We start from the raw sequence: 26,749 nt of genomic DNA, 5'->3' as shown, positions 1-26,749 counted from the left end.
GACAAGTATTTTAAAATATTTGCTTATCTTTGTTACTTAGAAAGTCTGAGGTTTAGAGATTTGGCCTTTTTTCTAAACATGATAATATCATGCTAATGAACTGTATCACACAGTTCATTGGATCACACACCTTGACCTGTTTGATTCCCATATGCAAACACTATCCTTTATCTTACACAGTGGTGGGATTCAGCTGGTTAGGGCCGGTTCAAGCGAACCAGTTGTTAAATTGGTGGCTGGCCTTTTCTCTTTCTGCCCCAACCCTTCCAGGAGTTTCCATGCGCCCTATTTTGGCTCCCAGGTAAATCCAGAGACACCTACTAGGCCCAAAATGGGGCATTGGGGGGGGGGGGGTACAGCGTGCCCCAAAGCCTGTTTTTGCTCCCAGGAGGCTGCAGGAGCCCTACTAGGCCCAAGGTGGAGTACGAGGTGTGTGCCCCCCCATGGCCCATTTTTGCTCCCAGGAGGCTGCAGGAGGCAGAGTGCTGTCTGTCACACCCCCTGGCCACACCCACCATGGCCAAAACCACCCAGCCAGTCATTAGGGCAGAAAACCGGTTGTTAAATGATTTGAATCCTACCACTGATGTTACAAGTTCCAATCCCCTGGATTTCAGCTTCAGAAGTTCTAAAATTCCAAATGTTGGTGCCTATGCATCTTGTCAGAACACCTCTCCATACTGCATTGGTAGAGAAGATGCCAATCACACCATCTATTATGATATCATTCCTGAAGAGATTATGTTTACAAGGTCAGCCTTGCTTAATATGCCTATATCTAAACTGTGATTGGAACCACAATTAGGCCACACAGACTCTGGGAAATATTTCCTTTGCCCGCCCAATACTTACAATCAATTCACAGCGATAGTTTTCTTGATCGATGTTGGCGAAGGTAGAGAGGGTGCCAAGGAACTTCATGATGCATTCTTCCTCTCTCAAGAGTGCATACTGCTGGAAAGTCTGCTGGATCATCTTGCGGAACTGCTTTGGCTGTGAATGGGAAGCAGGGAGGAATTAAAAAGGAGAAGGGGGAAAAACCTTAAAAGTTCTTAATAAATGCAGACAGAAACCTAAGATGGAATGAAATATTTTTTTTCTGAAACTTTCACATTACATCTTGGAAACCCAAGACAAGCAGATTATTTCAGGCAGTAGAATGCTGTGAGATGACTGCAATTTTCAAATGGCCATTTTTGTTGTTTAATCCTGTTGTAATTAAAGAAAAATACTGCAGTACTTTGCTGAGCTGTTTTTCGGTAGGGAGAGAAATGTTTGGAGCAGTAACAAATATTTTGACCCAATCCTTCAGTATGAAAGTGATTGCATAATTCAGGGGTCACCAACTTTTTGGACCTCAGGGACCACTAATTTCATAATTTTAAATCCTGTGGACCACTAATATGAATTAGTGATGGGATGGGGTCCTTCAGGTACTTAGCTTGGCCGCCTATTAGCGGAGAGAAGTACCTGGGGTCAACCCTAGCATTGCTGTCCTTTGCAGTTAGGAATCTCAAATATGGCCAAGAATGAATGTTTGTCTTGTAGCCAGCCCAGATGTTAGATTGGTCGCCTGCAAACATTGTCTTTTGAGCAGCCCTGCTGAAGTTTTGCACACCACTTATTGAAGCGCCTGGACTCCCAGGGAGGGAGGGAGGGAGTGCCTGAAGGACCCAATCCCATCAGCGAGTAGGAGTAATTGCTTTGGCAAGCCATATCTGGTCCAGAGGCCATAGTTTGAGGACCCCTGATTTAGTGCAATATAAAAAGGTGCAAAAATGCAAAGATTTTTCTGCAGACCACCAAAATTTTCCCACGGACCACCAGTGGTCCATGGACCACCAGTTGGTGACCACTGGCATAATTCATTCAGCCATGTCAGATTCTGAAGCTTTTTTCTGCCATTGATACAGATCAGATTTTCACCGAGCAGCATCTGTAGCAAACCACGGTGACGCCAACATGGTACAGCGTGCAGTGTTGTCATCATGCAAATGCTACTATTGCACACTTATGTTCCAAGATTTGCCACAAATATTTTGGTTGCATCATTTGAGTGATGATATTGTCATGCATATTTTGTCACTTCCCGACTCTCATGGATGTTTATGCTTTAAACATTAAGTTGTGGGTTTTTGTTTATCTAACTTATGGGTCCATGTTTGGTTGGATACCAAACAGTTACTTTTCCCCTCTGATATCAGGCTAGAAAGTACTTTTTACTACAGTAATTCCTAAGATAGATAAAGGGTGGGCAAAGAGAAAAATCCATTCAGAATAATTCTAGGAAAGCTAGAAGCTCTGCTAGACTTTCTCAGACATACTAGAACTCCCAACTCCAGAGAGCCCGACTAATGGCTTATTCCCACCTTAGTTGAACATGTATATATGGAGCTAAAACATTTCTCACCTTCAAGCTTTCTTGCATTTGCTTAGGAAAGAACAAGTCCAGTCCCACTTCCTTCCTTAAAGAGAAAGAAAATGCTGCTTTACACGTCTGTAGGTATGCAACCTCTGACCATTTTAACTTATGGTGTTTCTATTTAGATTTGGTTTTTTTTTTTTAAGAGCCAGTTTGGTCTAGTGGTTAAGGCACCAGGTTAGAATGCAGGAGAATGTGACTTGCTGTCAAGCAAGTATCCTTTTTCAATAATCCGTGACCATAAACAATGTCCTCTGGGCAAGGTGACCAGGGACGAATTCTTTCAACGAGAACTGAGGTATTTGTGGACTGGATGAGGAGGCCTCTGGTAACCTTACTTAGACTGTAGTGTGGAATCATATATGGTCATAAACTCCTTCCAATTCAATTAAGTTGACTGATATCAGTACAGAACCTGGGACCAAAACTAATATTAATTGGTGTCTTGACCCTCCATCATTCCACTTCCCCACCCCAGTGGTGGTTCCTACAAGTTTGGACTGGTGCAGCTGAACTGGTAATGGTTTGGCGGCCTGGATCGCTGGAACTGGCAGCAACCCAGGCCTGCCACACCCCTGAAATGGTTCTCCTATGGTGACGCCATCTTGATTTTAGGTTCTGCACATGCGCAGAACAATTTTCATTGAATTTATTCCCCACTTTTTAACATTTTGCGCATGCGCAAACCTACTTATGTGCAATTTTTTTTCTGCGCACCAAACTGGCAGTAATGCTGGCAGCAGCCCATGCCTGCCCCACCCCATGTGATTTCCTCCTCACTGATTCTTTTCCCAGCTCCACCTTCTTCAAGCAAATAAATGTTGCAATTTCAACTATGGTAAGATGCATTGGGGATGCCATTCTGTTTTCCCAGATGAAATAGAATGTAATGTTTCGTGTGTAGGAACTGGACTGAGAGAGAAGGCAGCAATTAGCTGTTAAGCCTTAGATGTTACTGTGAATTTGGGGGTGGGTTTTAGGAGATCCTGTCTCTGTCTCTCTTCTCCACACATACATATTCTTTCTTCTTCATACACAAACACACACACACACATTTGAAACATTTTGTCTGGTTATGTAAGCAGGGCTGCGTATTATAGGAAAGAAAGAAATCTATCAGGCAAAGATCACTACAACTAATGAGAAACTTTTTAAAACTTCAACCAGCATAGTTAAAAATGTTGTATACATACTCCAGGAATTCAAAGTTGGACTTCTTGTCTAAAGCATTGTGGGGCATATCCTTGTAGAATCTCCTGCAAAAAAAATTGGATATTAACATTTGCATGACTCCTAATTCACCACAAAACTCACACCAGTGTTTTTAAATGGAAGTTTCCCATCTCATCATCAACGGAATATCAGTCAGTATTATCGTCTGATTCAGGCAAGAAGCACAAGCATTGTGGTTTGTTTTGATACAGCTGAATGTGAAAACTCACCTATTAAGAAGAGTTAATGCCTCATGCAAACCAACCCAGTATAGATTGGCTTGATGTGAATGCTCGTTCATCAGTTTGTTCAGTAAATTGCAGTTAACAATACCCTGCTTTATTATTATGCAGGAGCTCACCAATTTCTTATAATATTCCTCCCTAATTGCATCCTTTCAGATTTCTGCCTTTGCTTGTGTTTCTTAAACTCAGGATTCCTCAGATCATTCTTCTCGCTAATGTCCCAGCTTCAGGATTTCGGTTCCTGTTTTGCAAGGATCACTGTGCAAGCCACAAGAGTTTGACCCTGCTCACATGTTTTCCAAACATGCTTGTGTCAGGTGCAATCTTGTGCCTAGCAAGTACATACCGAAGCTCCAGGCAGCCTAGTTGTAGGGCCATCCCTTCGCTTACTTTGCTCGCGTAAAGTTGCATGTATTCACTCCGGAGCTGAAAGGCACAAATAAGATGGTCAGTTAAGGATCCCAGGTCCCTACCGGTGCTCACTACTCTTTCCAAAAACAAAGATAACTGGGTATCCTTGCACAGGGACAAAACACTAAAGGCTTTAAATGAAATGCATTTAAATAACAAATATTTATTCATTTAAATTACATCTTTAGCTAAAGTGTGCTGGCAGGACAATTCTTGGAGTTGAAGTCTACACATTGTAAAGTTACCAAATTTGAAAAACTTTAACAGACTAACAGAGTTAGAAGGGATCCTGTAGATCATCTAGTGCAGTGATGGCGAACCTTTTTTTGTTCGGGTGTCAAAAGGGCATGCGCATGATAGCATGTGCGTGCATGTCCACACCCATAATGCAATGCCCTCACCCCTGCACAAACCCCATGCGCTGTCCCCGTCCCCCCCGCGCAAGCAGGCAGGCCTCACTGAAGCCTTCAGACTTCCATTGGGCCCGTTTTTCGCCATCCACAGGCTCTGGAGGCTTTCCTGAAGCCTGGGGAGGGTGAAAACAGCCTCCCCCAGCCCTCCAGAAGGCCAAAAATCACCTGGCCAGCATGCATGTTTGCACTGAAGCTGACATAGGGCAATACCTTGATGCCCTCAGATATGGCTCTGGGTGCCACCTGTGGCATGTGTGCAGTGGTGGGTTTCAAAAATTTTTGGAACCTCTTCTGTAGGTGTGGCTTGCTTTCCGGGTCCACTGGTGGAACCTCTTCTAACCGGTTTGGTAGATTTGACGAACCGGTTCTACCGAATAGGTGCGAACTGGTAGGAACCCCCCTCTGCACGTGTGCCATAGGTTCGCCATCACGGATCTATTCCAACCCTCCGCCCAAGCAGGAGACCTTACAACATTTCTAACAAATGACAGTCCAGTCTCTTCTTGAAAGCTTCCAGTGATGAAATTCCCACAACTTCTGAAGGCAAGCTGTTGAAGTAGAACAGGGGTCCCCAATCTTTGGGCTGTAGACCACTACCGATTCATGGCCTGTTAGGAACCAGGCTGCACAGCTGGAGGTGAGTGGTGGGTAAGAGAAACTGTACATGCACGGGATCTAGGTTACGTGCACCCCACCCCAGTCTGTTGAATAACTGTCTTCCACAAAACCAATCCTTTTAGCACCAAAATGGTTGGAGACTGCTGAATTAGAGGATGTGATGAAGTTGCATTAGGAAGCACAATGGAGGGTGCAGCCTCACACATTCAACACAGTTACACCAGGGACAGCTCTTTAAATAGGGATTGCAGTCCTCGGAAACCAACCTGTTGGTAGAAGTACAGAAGCGTTGTCCGGTCCTCTTGGAAGCGTTCAATATAATCTTCAGGGAGGTAGCGGACCTGGAGGTCATACCTTAAACAGCACACCAAACTTTAAGTTAAACCAGCATTCTGTTTAGTGCTCAGATTTAGCAGACTACAAAATCTGGCTTCCCCAACTAGCAATGTCTTATTGCGGTTCTTCTTTCCATAACGCCACTTCTACTGTCAGTACAACTTGCATTAATTGTATATTAGTATTATATGGATATTTTCCCTTAGTTTCCTCCCCTATCAAGTTTTATTTTATCACTGTATCGTAGTCTCATTGATGCATTGTGTTTGTTTCATTGCACTAATAAAATTAAAACAAATGAGACTTGCTGGGAGAAAACAAGCACAATAAGATATCCCAGCGAAACTGGACTTCGACCCTGTTTCTCTCCTCCCTTAGTACCCAAGAATGAAGCTAATCTGGAAAGATTGGTCTGAACAATCATTTCTGAATTGAGGTCAAGAGGGTTGGTGAGAACAGCATGGATACAAAAGGGGCTCCATACCTCCATTCAGCCTCAAGGTGCAAACATTCATATTTGTCCTGGACTTCCCCGACTGTCATGTCTGGATGAAGCCAGTGGATCTCGTCTGATTTCACATGCTTCAGGCGTAATCCATAGCACTCAGCAAGCTGGATATCAGGACCAATTCTTCCACTCTGTAGGATTGACTTTATTACTTCCTATAAAGGAAAAATCCAGCAAAATGGCAGGAAGGGGAGAAAACCATAACAAGGTTGTGAGAAACTTGTGAACTCAAAAGACATTCTGAACAGAACAATCTGATAATTTATATGACCAATACTTTAAAAAGAAATCAGATATCTACCCACTATTTGAATTTAATCTGGAGGAGTGCAAGAAGCATTTCTAATTAAAAAGAAGAGTCAAAGGGGACAAAAAAATTTGACCAGCGAATTCTGGGAATTGAAATCAACATATTTTCAAGTTGCCAAGGAAGACTGTAATATATACACCTCACTAGCAACACACCAAGTGACATTTTAGCAATCCACTAATGTCACTTTGGATGTCATCTATAATGTTTCATGTATACAATCATTTTGCACATTCCTCCTTGGACCCAAGAATTAATGTCTGAATGAGAGGGAAAAAGTGTGGAGATCTCACAATTGTTTATTTTGTTTTTCTGGGAGAAAGATGGTAACTGGCTTTGTAACCCTATGAAAGGGGCCCCTAAAGTCTTACAAAACCTACGAAGTGAGACAATATACTCAGAGGATGCTTAGTAGAATGTATTTTGAATTTAAGAAATGCTTTGTTATAATGCACCCAAAACACTAGTTCAGCATTTTATTCTCAAGTATAGTTTACTCTCTAGAACAGGGGTGTCAAACTCAATTTCATTGAGGGCCACATCAGGATTGTGTTTGACACTGCAGGGCCAGGATGGGTATGGCCAGGATGGACATCACCTGCTTGATGTCATTCGTGTTGGGGGTGCCTGTGGCGGCTCCTGAGATCCCATTTACAGCTGCAACAGCTTCCTACAACTTTCTGCCAGAGAAAACACAGCTCGGTAGGGTCCCCTGCAGCCCTCCCATGCTCTGTTTCACTGGCAGAGGCACTGCGGGCCGGTCCTTTTGGTTCCACCACAAAACCGTGCTCAACTAAACCGCGTCCGACTAAACCGCGTAGCTGATGTCATCAACAGGGCGACAACAGCGCGGAGACAGAAGCACGCTGTAAACCCTAAACCTAAAATTAACCCCTAAACCTAAACCTAACCCCCCTAAACCTAATCCTAAACCTAACCCTAAACCTAACCCTTAACCTAAATCTAACCCTAATCCTAACCTTTAACCTAACCCTAAACCTAATCCTAACGCTTAACCTAACCCTAACCCTAACCCTAACCCTTAACCTAACCCTAACCCTAACCCTAACCCTAACCCTTAACCTAACCCTAACCCTAAAGCTAACCCTAAACCTAACCCTTACCTTAAGTTGAATTGGCTTACTTTCAAAGTGCTATTTAAAGCGCCCTTCTTTCTCCGCGCTGGCTGTTGTCGCCCTGTTGTTGACGTCAGCGACGCGGTTTAATCGGGTGCGGCTTAGTCAAGCGCGGTTTTGACGGGTCACGGTCCTTTGCTGTTTCCAGGGCAGCCCCCCAGGCCAGATTTAAGCACCCCGTGGGCCGGATCCGGGCCCGCCCCAGGTTTTGAGTTTGACACCCCTGCTTTAGAATATTCACAAAGCATACAGACAATACATCTTCTTTGCTTTGTCCCAACAGCTAAATTCAGAAGTAGACTGCTTCTAAACAGGTATGTTCCACTTAGCTACATTCTAATGTTTTCTGTATATTGAAACTTATTTCACCAAAACGTCATTATTCATGTACAAGAGGGAGAGTGGCAGGTTTAGATTTAACCCTACAATTGGCAAAATACCAGAAATATTACAAAAACTAGGCTATATAAATTAAACAAACATACATTCCAAAATTTGTATGTTTGATTATTCATGTGTGTGTATAACAATCCAGTAAGGACAAGGATATCTAAGAATTTCACTGATTCCACTTCTCCTTCATGGCTAATCTTTGGACAACCCTGCTTTTCTCAATGCCTAGTTTGCCTAGGGTTAACATAGGGTTAAATTAAACCCCAAAATGGTTTAGTCTGTAAGTCACCAACCTTGGCTGCTGGGTTATGTGCAGTCTCAGCCCCTTTTTCTTAATAGCCCTAAAGATTACTCTGCCCCAATCACCAATTTTTAGTTGCACACTTTTTCCAAATAAAATGTTAGCCTTGTTCATTTTGATATTGTCACAGCGTCACTAGCCTGTTTTCTATGGCTTTGGGAAATTAAGGAAAATATGGAACACAAAAAGTTCCTCGCTCCTATTTTTTAGCCCTTGGCCATTAAAAATTTGTCTGTTTTAATTCATTCTGATGGGGGTGAGGAGAGGTGTGGCAGACTGTTTTAAAAGAGATCTTTTGTAAAAAGTCAATTCCTTGAACTCTAGCAGTCCTTGGTCAAGGATAATAAATCAAAAGCCTTTAGAACAGTGTTTCTCAACCTTGGCAACTTGAAGATGTCTGGACTTCAACTCCCAGAATTCCCCAGCCAGCAATTCTGGGAGTTGAAGTCCGGACATCTTCAAGTTGCCAAGGTTGAGAAACACTGCTTTAGAAGCCTGAGACTCTGTTGCTAAATGTTGGTGATGCAATTTTGGCCTGTTTTTCAGGATTTGGTCCAATATTAAGGATGGGAAAACAAGTTCAAAAGGAAGGACTGCTTCCACTCTGGTTCCCTCCTCCCCATTGCCCCAAAGACTGAAGTAATCATCTACCCTCTGGCCCTCAATGACTGGGAATCGGCAGAGGAGGGGATGCAATTTACACATTGCACCTTGAACCCATACCTTGGTGATATATACACTTGTGCATCTTTTAATAAGGGGCATTCTGTTCATTTAAATCAGTGTTTTTCAAACATGGCAACTTTTTAAGATACGTGGACTTCAATTCCCAGATATCCCCAGCCAGCATTCTGAGGAATTCTGGAAGTTTGAAGTCCACCCAGGTTAAAACTGCTAAATTTGCTTGTTTTCTTCTGTCTGGTTCTCAGAGACTGCTGGACAAGAACCTGCAGGATTTGTCATTGCCTCCTTCCTAGGGCTGAGAGACAGTGATTGGCTCAAGGTCACCCAGCTGGCTTTATGCCTAAGGTGGGACAAGAACTCATGCCTCCTGGTTTCTAGTCTGATATCTTAACCCCACCCTAAAGTAGCTCTCATCAAATAGGAGGAACACTGGTGTAAACCAGAAGGACATGGATCCCAGCCCATTGCAAGAAGCCACCAATCAATGAGTCTGATTCACGAAACTCACCCGTATCTCCGTCATGACTGTACATTTCACCAGTTTGAAGTTCTTGCCCATGTTGAAGCTGTTGCTGTGGAAACAAACCTTGAGGATCCGAACTTCATCCTTGTCAATATCGATGGGTACAGCCACCATGGTGGATTCTGAGGGCCCTGCCAGGCTGAAGCAACTGCGGAGAGAATTTGCTCTCAGCCGGCTCAAGGCTTCCGGCAGTCCGGACATCATCATGAGCAATGCAATGCTAACGCTGGATCATTACCTCCTGACAACCAGAAAGAAAATAGTACAGGAGTCAGCAAGAAAATAGATCTGTGCGTATCAATCGGGGTGGGATTCAGCCGGTTCACACCAGTTCAGGCAAACCGGATGCTATTTTTGCATCTGGTTTGCCGAACCGGTTGTTGAAAGAACTGGCTGGCCTCACCCCACCAACCCTGCCCCTCCCAGGAGTTTCTACACAGCCCATTCATCATGCCAGGTAAGTACAAGGCTCGCACAGAGGCTCTGGGAGGGAGAAAAACAGGCCTACTGGAAGTTCCAGAAGTGCAGAAACAGGCCCATTTCCAGATTCAGGAGGGTCTCTGGAGCCTGGTGAGGTCATTTTTGCCCTCCAGGAAGCTCAGGGAAAACCTCCGGAGCCTGGGGAGGGCAAAAAATGGGCCTACCAGAAGTTCCGGGAGTCCAGAAACAAGTCCGTTTCTGGCCTTCGGAGGGCCTCTGAAGCCTGGGGGGAGGCCGTTCCGACCTCCTGGACCCTTGAACTCCACCCACCATGAGGAGGCTCAGTAGACCACACTCCCATGGTCACGGCTACACAGCCACTGAGCAGAGAATCGGTTGCTAACATTTTTCAATCCCACCCCAGGTACCAATGCACAAATTTCTTGATCCTACAAGACTTTTTATACATTAAAATAGCCTTTCCATTAAAAAAAAACAGTTAGCCTGCTGAAAACCAAAGCATCAGGTCGAGAAGTATATTTATTTCTAAAAGCATTTTAGGGTCCAAAAGATTGTTTTGAAAATAAAAGCAGGGGATGGCTCTAGCTAAGTATTTTGTCTGGAGACATACCTGCCTGCTCTGAAAAAGACAAAACCCCAATAGTTGGGTTCTGTGGCCGAGCATCCTACAGACTGGGGATAATAGAGGGGCTGTCAAAGAACCTTCTCTTCTACAGAGCTACCAACATCCTCCCCGGCTACCGGTTTGAAATGAGGCAAGTCCTCCTCCAGCACTTATTTTCAGGAAATGCCTGCAACTTGCTCCTAAAATCTCAAAGGTACCCATCAGAAGAATGTAGCACAGAACATCTGCAGTCTCTCTCATCTGGAAGAAAAGACTTGGCTGAAACGGCCTTCTTGTGGACGTCAAAGGAAGTCCACATTTCCCCATTATTAACGTTTCCCTCAAAACCTCAGAAACCAATTTTGGAAGAAAAGAAAAGAGGCTGTGGTTCTAGACACTGTATTATACATTTTTTTGAAGCTCGGTGCAAAGGAGCAGATGATACTGAAGTAATGGGCACTAAAGATGAAATGTGTTGGTATAAAACCTTTTTTTAGCACTTAGCAATAACACTTAGACTTATATACCGTGTCACAGTGCTTTTTTTACAGAGTCAGCATATTGCCCCCAACAATCTGGGTCCTCATTTTACCCACTTCGGAAGGTGGAAAGCTGAATCAACCTTGAGCCTGGTGAGATTAGAACTGCCGAACTACCGCTAGCAATCAACTGAAATAGCCTGCAGTACTGCACTCTAATCACTGCGCCATCTCGGCTCTTAACCATTTATATAAGGGAAAGTCGGGGGGCTAAGCACAGAATTTGAGGAAGCATATCTCAAGCAGCACTTCAGGATGAATCTCCCAGAACTTACACCTATAAAGTTGGTATAATCCAATCAGAATAACAGAGTTGGAAGGGACCGTGGAGGTCTTCTAGTCCAACCCTCTGCATAAGCAGGAGATCCTACACCATTCTGGACAAATGGCTGTCCAATCTCTTCTTTCAAACTTCCAGTGATGGAGCACCCATGATTTCTGAAGGCAACCCCCATTCCATTGGTTAATTGTTCTCACAACGGCCACACATGACTGGCAACACCATAGCAATGACACCTCCACCCCACCCCAGGGCTTTGGGCATGGCAGGTCTGTAACAATCCAAAGGATACCCCCTGTCTCAGGGCCACCTTTAAGCATTCTTTCCTTTCCTTGGTTTCCAGCCATTGACCAGGAGGTGGGTCTAAGGATCATTTTAATATTCTACACCATCCCAATAAGTTATAAATGGTCCTTAGACTGGCTTGATTTGGATAACTTTGGGTGCCTTTAAGAATTGAGTATTTGAGTATTTTATTAAATTTATATGCCGCCCTTTTCCCTGGGGGGACTCAGGGCGGCTCACAACTCAAGAGGGGAGGGGGGAAAAACAAACTTTAGACATATAGAACAATACAAATTTAAAAAACACAACATTCATACCATTCAGGCGGGTTACAATCTTAGTCCCAGGCCTGACGGGATAGCCAGGTTTTGAGGGCTGTGCGGAAGGTCTGGAGGGTGGTGAGGGTACGAATCTCCACGGGGAGATCGTTCCATAGGGTCGGAGCTGCCACCGAGAAGGCTCTCCTCTGCGTGGTTGCCAGTCGGCATTGACCGGCAGATGGAACTCGGAGGAGGCCTAATCGGTGAGATCTAATAGGTCGCGTGGAGGTGATCGGCAGTAGGCGGTCTCTCAAGTACCCAGATCCACTACCATGAAGGGCTTTATGGGTGACAAGTAGCACCTTGAAGCGTACCCGGAGATTGACAGGTAGCCAGTGCAGCTCGCGGAGGATAGGTGTTATGTGGGTGAAGCGAGGTGCACCCACAATCGCTCGCGCGGCCGCATTCTGGACTAGCTGAAGTCGCCGAATACTCTTCAAGGGCAGCCCCATGTAGAGCACATTGCAGTACTCCAGCCTAGAGGTCACAGAACCCAACAAACCCCCCAAATTGAGGAAGGGGCTATACGGAAGGGCATTTTTGCTACCCCCCTGACCCTCTCCTGTTAAATATACCATAGATGTTAACTTTTTATGCTTTCCAGGGAGAAATTGTCCTTTCTGCCTTGCTTGGATCCTTTGTCATAACGTTACGAGCCTGTGCACATGTCTGTGCCCTGAAAAACATGTGTTTTCCTTCCGCTCTTGCTTTCACATAGCCCCCCCCCTCTCCAGAGAGTCAACGCTACTGAATTACAAATTGTTCTAAAATAAGGGCAACGCAACCCACGGAAAAAAAGTAAATGTTCTTCAGTTATCCTTAACAAGGAGACTGCCGCGGTCCATGGATCAACATGCTCACTGCAGAGGAAGCCAAATATTAGATAGCGGTATTAGAGGAGAATGAGACAAAGAACTGCAGCAGCCTGCCAAAAACGTGATTTCTGCTTCAGGGTTGATTTCCCCGAGCCCAACTAAAAGTATGCACAGTGAACCTGGACTACCTTTATTCCAACACAGAAGAGCCTCAAGCAGCAGACAAGAATGTAAGATGGGAAGTTCAAGCAGAGGAACTGGACACACACACACAGAGACACCTCTACAAAGAGCTGTTTTCAGTTCTGAAATGTCATATCCCAAAGATGCCTTTGTTTACATTCGTCTTTACACACAATTCTGCAGGGCAAGAATTTGGTCAATCCACTTGCAGATGGCTAGCAAGAGTCACACTCCAGCGGGGACTCACTGCTGTTACAGGGCCCTCCTTTGCTTCCCCCCACTTCTCCCTACCGTCCCTTTATCGTCTACGATCTGACCTAAGCTAAGTACACAAAATTGTCTGCTACAACGTCCTACCTGTCAACGACTACTTCAGCTTCAACCACAATAATACATGGGCAAACAATAGATTCAAACTTAAGGTAAACCGCTCCAAACTCGATTGCAGAAAATACGACTTTAGCAACAGAGTGGCCAATGCCTGGAATGCACTACCTGACTCTGTTGTTACATCCACGAACCCTCAAAACTTTAACCTTAAACAGACTTCTGTGGCGCTCACTCCATTCCTAAGAGATCTGTAAGGGAGTGTGCAGAAGCGCACCAGCATGTCTACCGTTCGAGTCCTACTGTTCCCATTTACTTGTATTCACTTCTTATGTATATACATATACCTGCTTATACTTACTTGTTTATATGTTATATTCATACTTATACTTATTTTCTCATACATGCTTGACAAACCAAAAATAAATAAATAACCACCCTCGTACTCCTCTGGCTTGGTCCAATCTTCTGGGGCACATTTGTCTCAGAGGAACGGATGTTAGGGAAACAGTCTCATTTAGGACCTCCTGAACATTGGATTTATTTCAAGCAGGGTAATTCTTAGCTGAATGTTAAGGCATTTCAATGCAACAATAAAGCATTTCCTTAAGAGGTTTCCTGCACTGAGCTAGATCTGAGCCTCCCCTCCACACCTCCAGTTTTTGGGGCTTTTTTTTTGCTACTCTAGCACCTCCTCTTCCTCCTCCTTCACCATCTGTACCACTTCTCTGCATTAGTAGCATCCAAAGTATCTGATCAGGCCCTGTGCAGGGATGTGTTGTTATTATTCATCTCTTGCAGAGTTAGGCAGGAGAGGGCAGCTCCAAAAATAATCCAAGCTTGCAAGGTGGAAGCGTCCATATATATCTGGACTTCCTTCCTCCCCCACCCCTCCCTGCTTGGGGAATAAACACAGCACTCTCACACAACAACACACCTCACAATGATCAATTTCTTGATATGAAGAAATGTTGCACTTTTTGCATTTCCTCCTGATAAAACAGCCACCCAAGCAGCAGGAGCTTTGCCGGAAGGAAATGGGTACTTTCACATACTGCGCTTGCTCCAAGTGGGCGCTAGAGGGTGTCAAAGCCTCACAAACCTGACCTTTGAGCACCACATCAAGGTGGGAGGCATCTGATCTGCAAGAAAGTGTGATTCTCACAAGTACAGACACTTCCCAGGGGAGCTGGAGTGGGATGGCTGAGTTTCTCCAAACTGCTGCCACTAACTGATCTTTGCCAATTTCAACTCTCCATCTGGTACCCAGAGCAGTTCTGCTTCTTGTTTATCAGGACTCTAAGCAGGAGCTCCGGGAGAAGAAAGGGAGACCTGCTCCATTATCTGCTTTCACACGTTCCTTTTTCATTCTTCAAAATGTTTGCAGCTTCCTGGGGAAGGAAAGAGACAACAAATGCAGCTGGCTTGTGAAGAGCTTCTCAAGGAGGGACCTTCAGGAAATGGAGAAGAACTGCAAAAGATCTCCCATTACCCCTCTTCATCACTCAGCTGAGGAAAAATACATCGTCATCTGCATGTAATGACCCCATAATCCCTTGTGGAGTGGAGTCTGGGCAACTGAATGGAGCTTACTGGCCAGATGCCCTTCCTGTTGCCAATGCAGAGTTATATTCACATCATGAATAGCAGATATATTCACATTGTGCCCAGAGAGAGAAATATCGGCCTCTACCTAGAATCAAACTCACAGCCTCCTAGTTATGAGGTGAGAGCTTTACCTCTAGGCCCCTGATGGTGAACCTATGGCACGCATGCCACAAGTAGTACATGGAGCCATTTCTTAGGGCACGTGAAGTGTTGCCTTGTCAGCTCCAGCGCACATGTGTGTGCTGGCCAGCTGATTTAGATTTTCATTTCTGAAGCCCCCAGAGGGGGAAAAAATGGTTCTACGGGCAACCTAGAAGTCATTCCCGAACTTCCAGTTTCTGCATTGGGCTGTTTTTCGCCCTTCGGAGGCTTTAGGAGGATTCCCTGAAGCCTCCGGAGGGTGAAAAATGGCCCAACACACAAACCAGAAGTTGGAAAACGGACTGTTTCTGGCCTCCAGAGGGCCTCCGGGGTGGGTGGGTGGAGGAGGCTATTTTTGCTCTCCCCAGGCTCCAAGAAAGCTGTGTGCACATGCGGGGGGGCAGCGTGTGGTGGTGGTATCATGCGTGCATGCACAGGGGGTGTGGCATGGGTGTGGGCATGCACACGTGTGTGCTTTTGACATCTGAGCCAAAAAAAGGTTCGCCATCACTGCTCTTGGCCATTGTACCACTCAGCTATAGAAAAATACATTCCAGGATGAAATCTGGTTTAGTGGAGCATACCGTTCTTTGGAGCGTAATTACAATTTTAATCTTAGAGCAATCAAGATTTGCTAGGCTGGACTGAGCCAATACAGAGAGCTCAGCTTGATTTTCCCAACATCCCAACCTACACTCAGTACAATTATATTCCTTGCAGACATCTGGTCATTTGTATTCTTTTAGATAGTTGTTGAGGTCACTTGGAGGTTTGTCTGTGTCCTCAGGGTCACCTGAGTTGTGCAAATGGATATGGAGCCTTCTTGGAACTGCTGAAAGGACTGTGTTATAGACTGGAGACAGATGATGTTGTAGGATACTGGATTACTCAGGTGGCCCTGAGGATACAGATAAAACCTCCAAGTGGCCTCAATAACTCTCTAAACGAATGCAAATGACCAGCTGTCTGCAAGGAATATAATTCCTTCCATTCCCCACCATCCTGTCAGAGCTGAAGAATATTCTTGGATAAGAAGTGAAGTGTCTTCGAAGAAAAACAAGAAACTCCAGTTGCCTCTTGAAATAGCACCTTTGGGACAACCACGACCTGGATGACTGAGAATCGCTATAAACAGCTCTAGTCAAAATTCTACAAGCCAGCTGAAAGTGTCAGCACAAATTTAGACCTCTTCACATGTGGTCTAACTCCACATTCAGGTTCATGCCTGTTGGAGCTATAAAGGTTTCTATAAAGGCTAAGGAAGAAAAATGTTCCAAGGCTTTGAGAGTTCAGGTTATCAGCAAATTCCATCCTGCTTGATTTTTAAAAACTTTTTCTCACTGAAATCTAGAACAGTGATTGCTATGCTCTTTCTTCTTTCTCTTTCTCTTTCGTTTAATCTTGGCATTTCTTGCAACGCCACTTTCAGCTTCCCTGCCTTGTAGTTGCATCATTTTCTTCTATGACCAGAGAGGAAGCAAAAAAAACAACAACCCAACCCCTTATTTGACAGCAAGCCAAATCCTGAATTGCTTAAGAGCAGACTTGCTGTGTTAATGGACTTGCTGAGGAATTGGCTGACCTAATCCACTCTACACCTTCTCTCTAAAGAGAAAGCTTAAAAGTGCATGTGCATATGAAAAACCCATCCTGGGTTTAGATCAGTGGTGGGTTCCGGGCAGTATGCCTCAGTACAGGCATACCAGAGGCAGCTGGAAGCAGCGGCCACTGTACTGGAACGGTGTTTTATTGGGCCCACCTGCCCGCCATGTTCCTTACCTCTTTTTAAGCTAACTGGGCCATTTGTGCACACGCGCGCAGCATACAGCACCTGCACGACCTCCTCCGAGCTCCTGGAACATCGCAGGGCAGTGGATGCACATGTGTGCACAGGGTGCATGCCTGAGGTAGATGCCGGCCCCGTTGCAACGTACCGGTTGCGGCGGGATCCGGAACCCACCACTGGTTTAGATAGTGTAGCTAAGCTGTCATCGGGCACCTGATGTCATGTGAATAAACTGTACTAGATCAGGCCAAAGTTCCATTTAACCCAGCAGAGGCCAGACATCACGGCTACCGTCTTTAAGCTGAAAACAGAACACCCTAACCAGGGGTGGGTTCTAGCCGGCATTACTGACAGTTTGCTCATGCGCGTTGGATGCATGCTGCACATGCTTGCACAGTTCAATGGGGGGGAGATGCCGGTGGTGACGGCAGCGACTGTGGAACCAGTTCGGGGGCGTGGCCAGCCTGGGTGGCTGCCAGTTCTGCAACCAAGGCCAGCATACGCCTGAACCGGTAGGAACCCACCTCTGATCCTAACACTATACTACCATTTGATGATTGTCCGAATGTATGCAAATTAATATTGTAGCCTATTCGCCCTTTGAGGTTGACCAGGTCAGAAAACACACCATAAGGATAACTGGAACTCTATTTTATTGTTGTGGAACAGTGATTCTCAACTGTGGCGACTTTCAGATGTGCGGACTTCAATTCCCAGCATGCTGGCTGGGGAATTCTGGGAATTGAAGTCCACATATCTGAAAGGCACCACAGTTGAGAAACATTGTAGGATATAATAAGAAAACCTGGAAAGTCTGCCAGTATTTCCTCTCCCCCTTCTTTATACCATACGGAAATAAAGAAGGGTTCTTTGGATTCCTTTCTCAGGCTTCCATCTCTCCCAGAGCTGAGATCTTATTTACTCTCTCATTTATTTGCTAATGGCTTGTGCATTCTTTCCCCCATCTCTCCACCACATAGCCCTATTAAGCAGGTGCCTCTGTAGGGAAGTACAGCTGTGTGATTGTCAATGGGACATCATATTAAAAAAAAACCCCAAGACCCCAAAAATAGCTTTAGCAGTCACCTTGACAGGCAAATCCACAGTACTGCTGGGCTGATAGAAGCTGGGATGGAGGCATCTGAGGCCTAAAGATTCCATGATTTTATTTTAATTTATTTATTTAATAGATTTATAAAGTGTAGCCACCCATCTCCGATAAGTACCATATCTTTTGGACTATAAGATACACCAGAGCATAAGACACCCCAAGATTTCGAAGAGGTAAACAAGAAAAAAGGTTTGCCTACCCCAGTAGCACTCTGCAGATCTCCTAAACCCTCTGTGTGTCCTGTTTTTTGCAAAAATGGGACACACAGAGGGTTTGGGAGGCCTGCAGAGTGCTCCTGGGGGCTGGGGAGGGCAAAAACATGATGTATGAGGGGTTTGGAAGGCGAACAACAGGCTTGTTTTTCGTAAAACCGGTGCACATAGAGGGTTTGGGAAAGAGGTGGGTTCTTCCCTATATGGTCTGGTATGCCACAAGAGGTAGTGAAAATCTGGCATACCGGATAGGACTGGTAGTAAAAATGGTGGCTTGGCCACACCCTCGAACCTGTTCTCCCGTCAGAAACTTCGTCAGAAACTTTTTTTAAAAAAATATTTTTTTCTTCTGCCGATTCAGGCAAGGGGAAAAAAAGCTTTAAAATGTAAGAGAGGGAGGGAGGGAGGGAGGGAGGGAGGGAGGGAGGGAGGGAGGAAGGAAGGAAGGAAGGAAAGGGAGAAAGAAAGAGAAAAAAAGAAAGAAAGAAAAAACAAAACTCACTTTTCAGCCAGGAGATCCAGCAAAGGAGAAAAACAAATGCTGTCACTTTAAATCAGAACTGAGCATGCCTGGCTTTGGAATTCTGGGAGTTGAAGTCCACAAGTCTTAAAGCTGCAAACTTTTGGAGTCCTGCTTTAAATTGAAAAGCTGCTCAGGTTTGCAAAGTGACATTCAGCAGTTATATTTTTTTTGGGGGGGGGGGTTTCCCACAGAGGAAAAAAAGAAAAAAAGAAAAACAGTGCAGCAATTTAGGGCTAGAAGGCTACTCAGAGATCATCTAGTCCAACCTCCTGCTGCAGCAGGAAACCTTACATTGTCTGGATTATTTTAGGGCCTCTAACAGAGAGAAAAATTGCCAGAAAGGAGAAGGAGTTTATTAGGACAAGACTGCCATGCAGAAGAAGGCAGAGATAGTCCTTGACTTATGACTACAATTGAGTCCAAAATTTTGGTTGCTAAGCAAGAGCATTGTTAAGTGAGCTTCACCACATTTTACCCAATCCATGACATCTCATGGTGAGTGACATCAAGTTGACTATGCCCACCCAGCCACATGACCCCCACAAACCACACCCACAAAATAGGCCACACACACAGAATAGGTAGTAAAAAGTTTTGAAACCTACCCCTGGTTTGGGAGACCTACAGAGTGCTCCTGGGGCTGAAGAGAGCAAAAACGGCATTCCTGAAGGGTTTGGGAGCCCTAAAATGGGCCTGTTTTTCACCCATTTTTCACAACAGGCCGCATAGAGGGTTGGGAGGCCTGTAGAGTGCTCCTGAGGGAGGGCAAAAGCACCACTGTTTTCTGAAAAATGGGCCCATTTTTTGCCTTTCAAATGCCCCATGCATTGCATTTTTGCCCTCCCCAGCCCCAAGGAGCACTCATCAGGCCTCCCAAATCCTTTGTGCATCCCGTTTTTGCGAAAACAAGTGTCAGCCTCTGCTTCGCTGCTGCTTTTCGGCTGCCATTGAAACGGGGAGGGGGGGCATAGTATTTGGGAGGGGAATCGTTATGTACTGGAGGATTGTTATTAGGAGTTGTTCTGACCATCTATTTGCACATGTGGAAGAAGGGAGTTTCCCGCCAAGGCCAACTGTCCAGCATTCCAACCTGATGATGCTTTTTGAAGACATCTCCCACCTGACAGTTGGGTGAATTATTATTGGACTATGAACTGGGGTGCCAGGGAAGAGGATTGAATCTTACATGATATCTATTGCTTTCGCGCCTTTTTGCTCAGACTCAGCTTTGCTTTGCTTCTATTCGTTTGTAATTAGTAAAAGTACACTTAATTCTGAGGCATGGAGTTCAGTGGTTTCTTTCTTGATTATTAAATGAAGATGCACCTGACAACAAGCCTGTTTTTGGCGAAAATGAGATGCATGCAGCCGGGTTTCCTGAGGCCAAAAATGGCTGCATTCGATGTATAAGATGCACCAACATTTCCATCCTCTTTTGGTGGGGGGAGAGTATGTCTTATACTCCAAAAAGTATGGTAACACTGGGCAGTTTACAACATCCCTTTGAGGAAGATGGGTGGTTCAGAAATGTGTAAAATATATTTTAAAAAACCTTAAAATGATAAAAAAGAACAGGTCGTTCTCAACTTACAGCAGTTCATTCAGTGACCAAAGTTCCAATGGCAATGAAAAATGTGTCTTTTGATTGTTTTTCACACTTACAACTGTTGCAGTATTCCATGGTCATGTGATCAAAATTCAGAGTTGCTTGGCAACTCACCCATATTTGTGACCCTTGCTGTATCCTGGGTCATGTGATCACTTTTTGCAACCTTTTAATAAGCGAAGTCAATGAGAAAGCCAGGTTCGCTTAACCAATGGGTTACTAACTTAACAAATGGAGTGATTCACTCAACAACTGTGGCAAGAAACGTCGTATAAGGGGGCAAAATTCACTTAACAATTGCCTTGCTTAGCAAAGAAATCTTGGGATAAACTGTGGCCGTAAATCAAGGAATGTACCTGTATATAAAGATTTATAGCAGGACAGAATCATAACCACAGTGATCAACATCATCAAGAAATGGTTTTCCTCATACATCTGGGGCTCCGGACTCAAGCCCAGAAACACATCTTTGGGGTTTATGGAATGCCAACATGGTGGGGCAAATGTGACTTTTGGAGAAATGATGTTTCAGAGGCCAGGGGCCACAATTGAAAAGATCCTTCTCCTGCCCCCCCCCCCATCTTTGGTGGATGGGGCCCATAGCATGTACCTCTTGTCTGATGGGATAGGAAGTGTAAAAAACTGGAGAGAGACAGTATCATAAGTTATCTGGCCCTACGTTATGATGGGTTTTTTAAAAAACAGATCAATATAGTTGGAAAGGACCTTGTAGATCATCTAGTCCAACCCCACACCAAAGCAGGAGACCCTACACTATTTGTGACAAATGGTTATCCAGTCTCTTCTTGAAAGCTTCCAGTGATGAAGCTCCCACAACTTCTGAAGGAAAGCTGTTCCATTGGTTGATTGTTCTTACTGTCAGAAAATTTCTCCTCATTTCTAGATTGAATCTGTCCTTGATCAGTTTCCATCTATTACCTTGTCTGGCCTTCGGGTGCTTTGGAAAATAGCTTGACCCCTTCTTCTCTGTGGCAGCCCCTCAAATATTGGAACACTGCTATCATGTCTCTGCTGGTCCTTCTCTTCATTAGGCTAGCCATACCTAGTTCCCGTAACTATTCTTCATATCTAGAAGTCATTAGGGTATGAATGACTGTGAGTTGGGCATCTCAATCCAGGAAAGGACACAACTGAAAAACAACTCAAAACTGTGCAAATGACATCCTAGCCACAGCTACCTCCTGCTCGTTGAGCAGAAATTGTGAGTCCATCTCACCCTTAGCCATTTTAACTGCCTCCCTCCATCTCACTCCCAAGAGCAAGCTGTGTTAAAGCCTAAAATACCAAGCAAGTTTCAAGGTTCACAAAGATTGGTCTGGTAATAACAATTTTTCAGCTTTTATAAAAGCCCCTGATTTTAGTTTTAAAAAGCATGGCATATACAACTATTCAGTTGAATAGATATTTGATTATAACTACCGATGCCAATTTCTTTTCAAAATCATGGGCCAAGGGACAAGACTGAAAGTTATTTTATAGATGTATAAAAAGTACATAATTGGACCAAAAGTAACAAGATACTTATTTTTAATATGCTGATGTGATCTGAACTAGGAGTGACTAACTAAGAAATGGTCTTGATACATAATTCATAAAAACCCTTAACATAAAGCTGTCATGGAAAAAGAATTTTATCCATCCATCCATCCATCCATCCATCCATCCATCCATCCATCCATTTAGTTTCTATAGCCAACTGACAAATCCTTTAGGAAAACAACATCTCATAAAATGGCGGATGCCCTTGAGGGGTTATCTCAAATGAGTCTGAGCCTGTGACACTTGATGAAATAAATAAGGATTTTTGTATTGTGAACTTGGCTACCTCATTTTTTGATCCAGATCCCTCCTGGGTTGTTAAGACAACCTGGGAGGTGAACCCCTAGTTGGGTCCATGCAGTGATATCAACCTTGTGGTTGGATCCATGCAGTGATGTCAACCTCTCTGAAAAAGAGTGCATATTCCCTCCAGCCTGGAAGGAGGTGGTGGCATGCCCTCTTCTCAAGAGGCCATTGTTGCACCCAATTTATCTGGTCTGTTATTGCCCAATCTTCCATCTTCCCTTTCTTGGGAAGTTGTTGAGCAGGTGATTGAACAGCAGTTCAGAGGAAACTAATTAACTGGACCTGTTTCAGGCTAAAGATTGCATTGGTTGTGCTTATTGATGATTTTTGGTGGGAGCCAGGATATGGGTGGTGCATCCATTTTAATTGTCCTTCATCTCAGGAGCCCAGGTGGTGCAGTGGTTAGGGTGCAGTACTGCAGGCCACTTCAGCTGACTGTTATCTGCAGTTCAGCGGTTCTAATCTCACCGGCTCAAGGTTGACTCAGCCTTCCATCCTTCCGAGGTGGGTGAAATGAGGACCCAGACTGTGGGGGCAATATGCTGACTCTGTAAACTGCTTAGAGAGGGCTGAAAGCCCTATGAAGCGGTATTTAAGTCTAACTTAAGTCTAACTATTGCTATTGCTATCTCCCAATGATGGTATCAATTATGGTATTCTTCTGGACCAATTGTAAGGTTTAGGAAATGGAGATACTATGTTATACTGGTTCTCCTCGCTTTTTAACAGTCAGTCCCAGTCAATTGCTGATTGTGTCTCTCTGTGTGTGAGATTAAATTCTGGGGATTCTCAGGATGTGCCTAGAGCTTCATGTTCTCACCCCTTTTGTTTAACATAATTAATTGCAAGGTGAGCTCATCAGTTGGTTCGGAGTCAAATTGCATTAGCACACTGACGGTACCCAACACTACATCCTGGCCACAGTCTGATCCTGTCAAGGAGCTGTCCCAGTGCCTGAAGTCTGTGCGTGTCTGTATGCAAAGGAGCAGATTCAGGGCCAATCCTGCCCAAACTGACTGGCTGTGGATATTTGGCTTCCCTGATTCTAAGGACTTTGGATCTTTGAAGGGCGTCTTCAAAGCTGCTGCACAATCTGGGAGTCTTGCTGGACCTATAGATGCTACTCAAAGGATAGGGGGCAGCTGTGGCCTTTGCAGATTCATCTAGTGCAGGGGTGTCAAACTTGTGGCCTGTGGGCCAGATGCATCACATGCTGGCCACACCCTCCCCCAGTTTAGTGAAGGGGAAAAGTCACGATATCATGTGACATTGCAGGTTTCACACCCCGATCTAGTGTATCAGTTGCCCTCATTCCTGGATTGGGAAACCTTTCAAATAGTCATTCACGAATCAATCAACTCATAAATGAACTCCTGCAATTCATGCTGCATGGTTCTTCCTTGAAGACCATTTGGAAGCTATAATTGTTCCAGAAAGCAGCAGTATGGGCATGCTATGCTTTGTCCATACTGGTGCCACTATAGCACAGGTTAGCTGTTGTCTTCTGGGTACAATTCAATATGCTGGTGGTTACCTTTAAAGTCCTTCATGTCATGGGCCTGGGTACCTGGAGGACCACCTATCTTCTACTGTTTCTGCAGAGCCAACAAGATTGAGTACAGTGGGTGCACCCCAGCTCCCATCAACAAAACAGTAGCCTCTATCAGGACTCAGGAACATACCTTCTCTGCCACAGCACCTATCCTCTTGAAAGCATCCCCTAAGTACCCCTACAGCTCCCACTCTGATGATATTCAAAAAGTCATTAAAATAGCAATAGCAATAGCAATAGTAGTTAGACTTATATACCGCTTCATAGGGCTTTCAGCCCTCTCTAAGCGGTTTACAGAGTCAGCATATTGCCCCCAACAACAATCCGGGTTCTCATTTTACCCACCTCGGAAGGATGGAAGCCTGAGTCAACCCTGAGCCGGTGAGATTTGAACAGCCGAACTGCAGAACTGCAGTCAGCTGAAGTAGCCTGCAGTGCTGCATTTAACCACTGTGCCATCTCGGCTCCTTTTTAAAAACCTGGCTATTGTCTTAGATCTGGAGGCAGAGTAGTGGATAAGCCCCATAGGTAATTTTATTGTTATTTAGAACTTGTCTTCTTGGTGTTTTTCTTTTCTTTTTAAATTGTTCTTACTTTTTTCATGCAAGCATTGTACAGAATCGGACAGACAATGAATGAATGAATGAATGAATGAATGAATGAATGAATGAATGAATGAATGAATGAATGAATGAATGGGGAAACACAATGAAGGAGATCTAATAGATGTACAAATCTATTTTTTCTTGCTTTAACAGAAAGGCACACAACACTGGAGCTTAAGAAACCAATGGTGGGAGATTCAGGACTGATGAAAACTTTTAATACTTTGGATTTCCCCATCACAAGCTTGACTGATAGCTTTAAAGAGGGGACCAAATTAGACACATTCATAGAGAATGAGATTATCCATGGTAAACAATCATCATGAATGAATATATTACCTCCAGTGTTAGAGGTAGAAAGGATCAAAAATGTAATTTGGTGGAAGGCATTTCCTTACATCTCGTTGCTTTTTTTATATTTGCTGAATTATTATATTTTTTGATATATGAGCACTCTGCTCAATTTTGCAGCTTGTCAACATCCTCTAGAGTCTAGAATCTTGAAGCTGTTCTTTAAGAGGCTTGCTATCCCTTTATCATTATGTCACCTACAAATGTGATAATTATATTTTACCATCTCTCATCCAAGTCATTTCTAAAAACAAATTAAACAGCTCAGCAGCTAGAACAAAGCCTTGCAATATGCCATTTGACATTTGACGGGTAGTTGATTATAGATAGTTGTGGGTTACAATTATTTGAAGAGTTACATATTATATTTACATTTTGCCCTCTTCCATGCAAGAGTCTCATGGGAGATTTGAAGTGAAGATACATCTCTCGCACCATATCCCATGGTCTGATAAACTGATAACGTTAGCAAAAACAGGAATTTGGGTGGTTTGGTATGATTTATTCTTGATGAACTCATGCATCTTCTGCTGAGCAATGTATTTATTTCCCCAAATACTAACCAAACAACAACTTAATAATCTGTTCCAGAGCTTTGTCTAGTATCAATATTAAGCTGAACAATCTGTAATTACCCAGATCTTTGTTTCTTCTCTTTTGAAGATATATACAGCATCCCCATCTCTCCATCTCCATCTCCATCTCCCTCTTCCTCTCTCTCTCTCTCCCCCTCTCCCAGCACCCCTTGTGATTTCTCAAAGAGTTTGGAGATGACATTCACAAGGGTCCTCAAGCTGCCCTTTGTAATGGAAGTAAGAAAAAAAAATATCTAAGGAAAACCACAGAATTAAGTATATTTCTGCAAGGGACCTTAGAGGTAACCTAGTTCAATTTACTGCTCACAAACAAGATTCACTATTGCATTTTTAAGAAATGACTTTCAGGACTCTGAAAACTATCAAAGATGAAGAATTTTTCTTAACTCAATTATAAAGGAGATGGCCAAAGATCTTAGGCTCAGTTGCCAGCACAACTGGAATGACAGAATCAAAAAGCTGGAAGGGATCTCGGAGATCTCCTAGACAACATCCCCACCCCCTGCCCAGGGAAGGAATGTTTACAAATCCCAAATAAATTGCTGCCCAAACTTTGAAAATTTTCAGTGATGGGTCATCTACAACTCAAGAAATTGTTTTGCTGGTTAATAACACTCATGGTAAGGCGATTCCTCCTTACTTCAAGTTGGACTTTCCTATAAAGCTTCCATCCATTTGGATTTTGCTCTAACCCTATGCACAAGTGGACATAAAACACATCCCTTTCCCAGTGTATTTGCCCTTCAAGTATCCTTTGCAAAGGTGGCGCAGTGGTTAAATGCAGCACTGCAGGCTACTTCAGCTGACTGCAGTTCTGCAGTTTGGCTGTTCAAATCTCACCGGCTCAGGGTTGACTCAGCCTTCCATCCTTCCGAGGTGGGTAAAATGAGGACCAGGATTGTTGTTGGGGGCAATATGCTAACTCTGTAAACCGCTTAGAGGGGGCTGAAAGCCCTATGAAGCGGTATATAAGTCTAACTGCTATTGCTATTGCTATTGCCCTTCAAGTATTAGAATACTTATATATATCACATCTCCTCTTTAGACCATACATGTCCACTTTATAAGATTTGACCTCCACATCCCTCACACTCTTTCTTGCTCTTCTCAGCCCTCTTTCCCATTCCTCAGCATTCTTCACCTACTGTGGAAAATTAAACACAATATTCCAGATATGGTCTTGCCAGTAGAGCCTAGAGCAGAATTATCACTTCCATGATCTCAGTATTAACTCTAGTTAAAGAATAAGCCTTGAAGAACCCTCCATCTGATCGAGGCTTGTTGAAAGATCATTGGCAGGCAGATCAAATATTTTGCTAAGATTTTTTTTTTTGCACTCTATCATTCTGCCCAAAGGGAACATACTACAGGTATAGTTGAGCCAACAATCAAACTGAATTAAATGCCAAAAGATATTTTATCCATTGAAGTGAAACAGCAGAGAGGAAACTCAGAGCAGTGAAAATACGTGGTTGCTTTGTACTTT

The 26,749-nt window shown here is 44.1% G+C and overlaps 1 protein-coding gene across 4 annotated transcripts in view; it reads right to left on the bottom strand.

Moving 5' to 3' along the window:
• PTK2B (protein tyrosine kinase 2 beta) overlaps window positions 1-26,749 on the bottom strand; it is a 117,197-nt gene that overhangs the window by 41,656 nt on the left and 48,792 nt on the right. For all 4 annotated transcript variants that reach the window (XM_087717427.1, XM_087717428.1, XM_087717429.1 and 1 more), the window contains exons 2-8: window positions 9,498-9,753; window positions 6,142-6,320; window positions 5,588-5,675; window positions 4,226-4,305; window positions 3,616-3,678; window positions 2,411-2,465; window positions 853-993 (exon numbers count right to left, since the gene is read on the bottom strand). In XM_087717427.1, coding sequence (XP_087573553.1) covers window positions 853-993; window positions 2,411-2,465; window positions 3,616-3,678; window positions 4,226-4,305; window positions 5,588-5,675; window positions 6,142-6,320; window positions 9,498-9,719 — 828 coding nt within the window. In that variant the 5' untranslated portion in view covers window positions 9,720-9,753. The remainder of the gene's footprint in view (window positions 1-852; window positions 994-2,410; window positions 2,466-3,615; window positions 3,679-4,225; window positions 4,306-5,587; window positions 5,676-6,141; window positions 6,321-9,497; window positions 9,754-26,749) is intronic.

The sequence above is a fragment of the Thamnophis sirtalis genome, unplaced genomic scaffold (genome assembly GCF_051295495.1).
Source record: "Thamnophis sirtalis isolate CommonGarterSnake01/CBP01778 unplaced genomic scaffold, rThaSir2_p1.2 scaffold_6, whole genome shotgun sequence".
Taxonomy (NCBI): Eukaryota; Metazoa; Chordata; class Lepidosauria; order Squamata; family Natricidae; genus Thamnophis; species Thamnophis sirtalis.
The sequence above is the reverse complement of the archived record's forward strand: the minus strand, read 5'-3'. Positions and strand labels throughout refer to the sequence as shown.